The sequence below is a fragment of the Galeopterus variegatus genome, unplaced genomic scaffold, assembly GCF_000696425.1.
Source record: "Galeopterus variegatus unplaced genomic scaffold, G_variegatus-3.0.2 Scaffold2402, whole genome shotgun sequence".
Lineage (NCBI taxonomy): Eukaryota > Metazoa > Chordata > Mammalia > Dermoptera > Cynocephalidae > Galeopterus > Galeopterus variegatus.
Window position 1 is genome coordinate 39,014 of NW_007728513.1, and position 8,105 is coordinate 47,118.

General features: G+C 50.6%; 1 protein-coding gene across 1 annotated transcript; it reads right to left on the minus strand.

Moving 5' to 3' along the window:
- Positions 1 to 1,249: 1,249 nt before the first annotated feature.
- Positions 1,250 to 5,890, minus strand: KLK9 (kallikrein-related peptidase 9). The gene is made up of 5 exons (XM_008581592.1): positions 5,848 to 5,890; positions 5,527 to 5,683; positions 3,037 to 3,302; positions 1,781 to 1,917; positions 1,250 to 1,402 (listed from the first exon to the last, which is right to left on the minus strand). The coding sequence occupies exons 1-5, from the start codon at positions 5,888 to 5,890 to the stop codon at positions 1,250 to 1,252; spliced, it is 756 nt and encodes a 251-aa protein (XP_008579814.1).
- Positions 5,891 to 8,105: the final 2,215 nt, after the last annotated feature.

Here is an 8,105-nt window from a genome sequence, read left to right on the forward strand (position 1 = left end):
CTGAGAGGGTGGGGGTACAGGGGCTGGGAGCTGGGACTGCAGGGTCTGAGAGGGTGCGGGTACAGGGGCTGGTAGCTGGGACTGCAGGGTCTGAGAGGGTGGGGGTACAGGAGCTGGGAGCTGGGACTGCAGGGTCTGAGAGGGTGCGGGTCCAGGGCCTGGTAGCTGGGACTGCAGGGTCTGAGAGGGTGGAGGTCCAGGGGCTGGGAGCTGAGACTGAGGGAGGAGGGGGCTGGGGCCCTTGACTCCTGGGTCTGAGGGAAGAGGCCAGAGGCTGAATTCTTAAGTCCATTGGGAAGCAGGGGCTTGGAGCCTGATTCCTGTGGGAGGAGGGGGCTGCTGCCAGTAACCCGGAAGAAAGACGAGTCTTCTTTTGTTCCGACAGCTGAGGGCGGATCGGGCCCCACCCGCTGCCCCCTGAAAAGTCTGGGATCTGGGAAGGCAGGTTTGGGAGGGACCGTGACCTGGTTTCCCCTTCCCCTGCGGGCGGCGGGACCGGCCCAAGCAGAACCCAGAAGTCTTGCAGCAATAGGGCTGAAGGGAGCGAGGCCAGCAGGACGCACGAGGGGCTCAAGGGGGAAGGGCAACGCGGTGGCGCTTCCCTCGTCGGCCCTTCACCGCCCACCCGTTGTCCTCCCCTCGTCCCACAGCGCAGGCGGAAGAAAACCGCGGTTCCCCGCATTTATTGTAAAACCATCCATTGGCGCCGAAATGATCGAGACCCTTCCCCAACTTCTCGCAGTCGGGTGCCGCCGGGATTCAAACCCGGGACACGCCCAGGCGGAGCCATGAGCCGCGGAGCCCGACGCTGCCCGAGCGGCGCGTGGGCGGAGCTACCGTCCCCCTGACCTCACGGGGGCCGGGACTTCTGACAAAGGGGGCGGGGGCAAGAGGGGTGGAGTCCAGAGGGGAAGTCCCAGTGGGCAGCGTTCCGAGGGGCGGAGCTATTTAGTGCAAGTTTTTCCTTGGGGCGGAGCCACAAGGTTCTGCAGTTCCAGGAGGGTGGGGCCAGCTCTCGGTGACGTAATAGAAACGGGCAACGAGGGGCGGTCTCTGAGCCGCTCGTGGGGTGTGACTATGTCGCGGTTGACCTTGAGCGGGGCGGGACCTGAGGGGCGGAATCTGAGCGTCCAGAGCGGAGTCTCCAGGGCAGCTGGAGGTCAAGGGCGGAGACCCTTGAGGCTGGAGCCCTGCAGCAACCCCGGTCCCACGCCCCTCCTCCTCTCTTGGTAGTCTAAGGCGCGAGGGCTCAGTTGTCTTCCATGGTTTTTCGGATCCAGTCCACGTAGTGGCATACGCTGGTATAGACCGCGGGGCGCCGGGGTCTGGAGCAGGGCTCTGCGCCCCCAGACACCACACCCGCCAGGGTCCCTTCGCAAACTAGGGGGCCCCCAGAGTCACCCTATGCGCAGGAGAAGAGCAGAGAAATTGTTAGGCTGATCTATTCATGAAAATTACACGGGTCACTTCCTCCTTCCCAGGGAGGCCCCAGTTTACTCCTCCCCAGCACCCAGGTGTAGAAGGTCCGAGAGCCCACCTCCTCCCAGGACCTAGTATTCTGGGCTCCTAGCCCCTTCCTCCCCCAGCACTCAGAGTCTCGACCCCTAGACCTCTCCTCTAGATCCAGGAATCTGCGCCCAGGCTCCATTCTCTTCCAGGAACCAGGTGTTCCAGTCCCCTCCTCACTTTGACCTGGGAAGTCTGTGCCCCATCCCTCTCCTCCCCCAAGACCCAGGAAACTCAGCAAGACTGCCTCCTCTTCCCCAGAGTAGGGTCTCACCTGACAGGAGCCTCGGCCGCCCTCCCACAGGCCTGCACAGAGCATGCTGTCTGAGATGTGACCTGGATATGCCCAATGACAGAGTCTGCTCTCTAGGATGCTGATGTTGGCACACTGCAGTGCAACTGGATACAGCACTGTTGGAAAAGGAGATCTGTAAAGGATTGGCAGCTGTCCCCATCACACTCAGCACCCGCCTCCCTGAGTCCTCCCTGCAGCCTTCCCAAAGGAGCACCATGGAGCCACGTCATAAGCCTCTCAAAGACAGAGTCAAGAGACAGTGACAAAAAGAATCATAGCATGGAAGAGAAACAAATGGATAGGAGGAGAGGGAGAGGGAGGGAGAGTAGGTGGGGGGAAGAGAGAGAGAGAGAGAGAAGCAAGAGACAAGGACATAACTCACACAGAGAAAAATAGAGACTATGGAGGGAGATAGAGACCTTTTTTTAAAGAGAAAGAGATTCTCAGAGGAGGCAATGAAGAAATAGGGAGAAACATCCAGAGACATCAAGGAGAGAAAGGCAGTGAGATGAGAGAAAAGACACATTTACTGGAAGATAGGGGCTGATAGACATACTAGATACAGATAGAGGTAGACACAGCATATCCAACAGAGATAGATATGAATGTAGATATACATGTGTATATAATATGTAGGTGTAAACTCAAATGCATCAAGGGACTTGACAGGTAACTACAAGTGGGGAAGGAGACTGTGCACGGAGACAGCAGTCAGTGGGGTGAACTGCAGTACACCAGAGAACCTGTACCTTGTCCGACGGTGGCAGCCTCTAGTGACTGACCAGTGGTTGCTATTTTGGGAACGTGGGCCCACTGTTTCCAGTTCTTTGAATTTGATTTTATGTAAAATCTCCCAGGGTTTAGATATTGGCAGCAGCAAATTCAGACTTTTTTCAAGACACTTTGAAAACTGATACTGATGTGGGAAGCCAAATTTGGCTAATGGGTTGCGGATTTGTGACTCTGAGAGATGTAGGACTTAGTTCAATTCTAAGATATGTGTATTTTCACATTTAAATGTCTCTAAAATCAGGATGTGTCTTCCAGTAAATGGTGTCATACTATCAATGGGACCTTTTTTTTATTCTTAGCAGTTCATGATGCATCTTAAAATTTCCAGCTTCTGAGATTTGATGAGATAGATAGATAGAGATAGAAAGACAGAGATAGTGGGGTGAAGGGATCGAGACCCTGGGCACGAGACATAAGGGAGTGTGTTGTGGATAAGGACATACCCTTGGGGCTGGACACAGCTCCCCAGCCTGAAATGAGGCACTGAGTGCCTGGGGAGACGCAGGTCTGGCTGAGGTTGAGAGGCTGCACAGCAGGACTGAGATGTGCTTGCCTGGGCAGACGGATCAGCATGATGTCATCGTTATGGTCATTGGCACTGAGGTCCTTGTTGAACCCGGGATGGGGGAAGAAGTCTGTGGCCCGGAACAGCTGCTCTGGACCCTCCCATTTCCAGAGGTGGTGCTCGCCAAGGCGGACCCATAGATACCTGCCGTAACAGACCTCAGAGGTTAAAATGGGGAAGGTAAGAGTCTTCTCAGCCCCATCTTCTTTTTCTGTCCATCGGGGTGCTGTGTGACCTTCCAAAAGTCACAAACCCTCTCTGGGCCCCCATCATTTATGTCTGACCCAAGGTACTGTGTGATTTTAAGCAAGGCAGACACCCTCTCCGGTTCCCTGCTCCCCACTCTGACTTTTTGTCTGCCTCTACCTTTATAGCCCTCCCCACAAAACTCACATCCTCTCTTGGCCCCATGTTGAGTGAGCACCTTCCTCCCTGCCCTACCGGAGCGTTGGTGGTGACTTGGGTCCCCTGGAACCCTGTGGGCCTGTAAGAGCCCCACCTATGACATAAAACAGCCCCACCCCCCACCCCCACAGGTCTGGTGGCTTCTGTGGGAGTGGTTCTGTGTGTCTGTTTGGTGTGTGTGTATGAAGGGGGATGGGATATGGAAAATCCCCAAATTGGGGGTCATCTCTAATCTCAGGCTTTTCCTGTTTGTCATTCCCCTCACCCTTTGATGCATTTCTTCCCAAGGTCTGACCTTAAGTCTTTTCACTGCAGTCCTGGCCCACATGTCCTGCTCCTGGTCCATGCCCTGGACAGCTGGAGACCTCCTGGGGGTCTACATGTTTGTCCCCAAACCTCTGACCTTTGATATTAGGCAGCAGGCTAATGACTGAGTATTCAGGATTTGGGGAGTAAGAGGGGTTATTTCTATCTCTGTCCCTCTCTGTCACCTTGTTGTCTTGGCTCTGGGCCTGGGAAGCTAGCACCCCCTCCCCTGCATTCCTGACTCCAAATGTCTTCCACCTTCATATCGCTATATCTCTTCTGCTCTGTCACTGGAGCTAAAATCTAAACAGGCTTGAGTTTTAAAAGATCCCATGATGGAGCAATGCGTGATGGGAAATCCCACCCAGCATCCCGCACCAACATTTGTGCTTCATTCCCCGAGGGGAGAATATTGAAACAATATGGATGATCACTTTCAGAGGTAATGAATAGAGGATTCCTGCATCAAGTAGATTTTAGGATACCATTAGAATACCCAGAATCTAAGATTCTAGAATTCTCAGATTCTGACATCCTGTTATTCATGATTCTAGAATTCTGTGAGGCTCAAGTTCTAGACTTCAATGAATCCAAGATTCTAACATTCTAGATTTCTCTGAATCAAAAAGTCCAGGATTTAAAAATTATCTAAATTAAATCTAAGACTTAAAGAGCATAAAATTCTAATATTCTGGGACAATAAGACTAGAAATTTATTATTCTAGAATTCTATAAATCTATGGTTTTAGAAATTTAAGAGTCTGAGATTCAAATAATTTAAGACACTAGAATTCTCTGAATTAAATCTTTCCGGACTTTGAGAATCTGAAATGATAGCATTCTGGGATATTAAATCCATCAGATTCAAGATGCTTATGAATATAGGTTTACTCGTAAGTGTCTATAATTCTCTTACTTCAAGATTCTGTAAATCACAGTATTCTAGGATACTGTGAGTCAAGGGTATTAGGACTGTGAGTTCCTATATCGATGAACCTGGATTATACTGAACCTGAGTCAAGGCTCACATTAGCCAGTACAGCTATTAAGCACTTGAAATGTGGCTAGTCTGAATTGAGACGCACCATAAGTGTAAAATATGTGCTAGATTGTAAAGGCTTAGTACAAAAAAGACTAAACTATGTCATTCATAATTATTTAAAAATTGATTACATGTTGAAATAATAATATTTTGAGTATGTCAAGTGATATATATCATTTAATTAATTTTACTCATTTCTTTTTACTTTTTTAATGTGTCTACTAGAAAACTTAAACTCACACATGTGGTGAACATATTTTTATTGGGCAGCACTGATCTAGCCTGCTAAAATTCTAATAGCCTCTGAATCTGTGATTCTAGAATTTGCTAAGGCTTCTGTAGAATTTTATGGAGCCAAGATTTTAGGATTCTGCGATTCTGGATTTCTCTGAGTCAGTCTAGGATTCTAGGAGTCTAAGTTTCAAATCTTAGACTCTTAGAAGCAGATATTTTAGGACTCTAGAATTTTAGAATTTGGGAAGTCTCCTCTTTGTAATTCAAGAGTTGAACTTTTGGTAACAGAAATGGAGGCTTCATACTTTCTGCTGACAGCTCCCCTCACCCTCTCCTGACCCTCCAACCCCTTCCCCAGCATGGCTGATCCAGGTCACTCACGGCTTGTGGCAATGGGCAGCTGTGAGCAGCCAGCGGTCACTGATGAGAGATGCCCCACAGAAGAGCCGGGTGAGGTAGAAGAGACCAGCCTGCCAAGGCTGCGAGTTGGGGCGACATTCCTTGGCCCCGATGGCACGGGTGTCCGCCCTGCCATGCCCTGGGGTGGGGAAACAGGGCAAAGGGGTCAGTAAGGAGCAGGCTGGGAGGACCAGGGAGAGGATACTGCGAAGCCTAGAGGGCAGGGGGCAGCAAAGGACAAGATGGGTGGGCCAGCGTGGCCATGGAGGGGCAGCTGGGATGGATGGACGGCAGGAGCCTCACCAGGCAGAAGAGACAGTAGAGCACAGATGAATCCCAGCTTCATGACCTCTGGGTGCCTGGGTCCTCCAGCGCAGGCCGGGCACCTGGTGCTTCTTTATGGTAAGCCATGCCATCTCCTTCCTCCTCCCTAGGGCCGCCCCTGTGATTAATCGGGGTTGAGAAATGTCCCCGGGGGAGGGGGAAGCCCTTGGGCTGTGACAGGGGCCTTGGGAGGGGAGGTGGTGCAGGGGGACCCCCCTGTTGAGATGAGTTGTGTGGCTCGCTGAGTCAGAGCTTGGTTAAATGGAGGCGGGGAGCTGGGGCATGGAGAGGCTGTGGACGCTTCCTCTGGGGTCCTCAGAGTGGAGAGCTCCCATTCCCCATGACCTTGGGCTGCAGGATCTGCATACAGAATCTTTTGTGGCCTGAAGAAGGAGGAAGATCTCTAAGGCAGGGTCCTGGAGTGGAAGTAAGTTTAGTTTGGATGAAGCAGTGGTGTCCTGGGACCAACCTCACAGGGCAGGCTGGAGGGATATGCAAAGGAACTGCCCAGAAAGCAGGCTGGGGGTCGGAGAAGGAATCTTCCTTCAGAGGAAAGAAGGCAGTCACAATAAGGCATGAGACAGGGGAAGGGAGAGAAAGAAACAAAAGAGAGGGAGATAGAGACACAGAAGGACCCAGGGTGGGTAGGGGAGAAGGAGAAGAGCGAGAAGGAGAAAAAGACAAATCCTGATGAAGAAAGGCAGAGACCGACCACAAAAAGAGCTGCACAGGTCTGCACACCTCGCAGAACGCTCCCTGCCCTGAGGATTTGGGCCCTTTCCCACAGGACAAAGGCCTCTCCTAGAATGTTGAGAAATCTGGTCCCATCTGGATTAACCCACTCTTGTCATAACTTGCTCCCTTCCCCACAGCCCCACCACCATAGGGACCCAGGTGCCCAACCTGCCTGGAACAAAGTGCCCCACCCTCTCTTTTAATACCACCTGATCTTTGCCAAATCCTGTGAACATTTGCTGTATTTTTTCCCACCCATCTCCCCCCACCTCAGTTGCCCTTCCCATCATCTCATCCTCCCTGACCCTCTCTCTCCCCATCTCTTCTTCTCATCAGGTGGGCAGGCCCTGGAGGGCCAAGCCCAGGTCTGACACATCTCTGTGTCCCCAGCATCACCCAGTTCCAGGCTGGGCTCACGGAAGTCCTCAGGAGATGTTAGTTGAATGAGCGAAGGTCTTTCTCCATATCCTTCTTTTCCTGGTGAACTTCTACTCATCTTTCAAGACCCAACCTAAAATGCTCCCTCATCCAGGAAGCCTTCTCTGATTTCTCCAGGCAGAGTCAATCTTTGCCTCCCCCTGGACATCCACAATCCCTCCCACTTTCTGCTGTCCACAGGCCTGATTATCAAGCTGGGTCTGAGCTCCCCCTGAATGCTCCCTCGCTATGGTGTCGTTGTTCGGAGCATGGTCTCTGCAACTAGACCATCTGTGTCCAAATCTCAGTGCTGACAATGATGAGGTGTGTGACCTTGGGCAAGTCACCGGATCTCTCTCAGTTGTTCTGTTAAGTAGAAATAATAAGCCGGCTTATGGGGGAATTAAGCAAATTAACACATATGAAGCACTTACAACAGTGCCCGACACATGGTAAGTGCTCAATAAACATAATGTCAGTTCATCTCCTACAAAGCCCTGCGTTACCCATGGCTGCAATTTTCATATTTCAAGTCCAGACAAGGAAGGCTTTGAGACCAGGAACTGGACACCTGCTATGTCCTAAGTGCCATCCTAATTTTTTTCTTATTATTTTATCAATATAGAATATAGTTGATTTTCATGTCCCTTTACCCCATTCCTCCTTTTCCTACCTCCCTCTCTCTCTCCCTCTCCCCCCTCAACATCATATCTGTTCACTTGACTTAACAAGTTCAAGGAATTATTGTGATTATTGTGTCTTCTTCCCACTCCCCACCCTCCACCCTCCCCTGGTTCGTTTGTATATTTACTTATTTATTTTTATTAGCTCCCACAAATAAGTGAGAACATGTGGTATTTCTCTTTCTGTGCCTGGCTTATTTCACTTAATAAAACTTTCTCTAAATCCATCCACGTCACTGTGAATGGCAGTATTTCATTTTTTTTTTTTTTTATAGCAGAGTAGTATTCCATTGTGTAGATATACCACAGTTTCCTTATGCACTCATCTGATGATGGACATTTGGGCTGGCTATTGTAAATAGTGCTGCCAACTATTTGGCTATTGTAAATAGTGCTGCAATG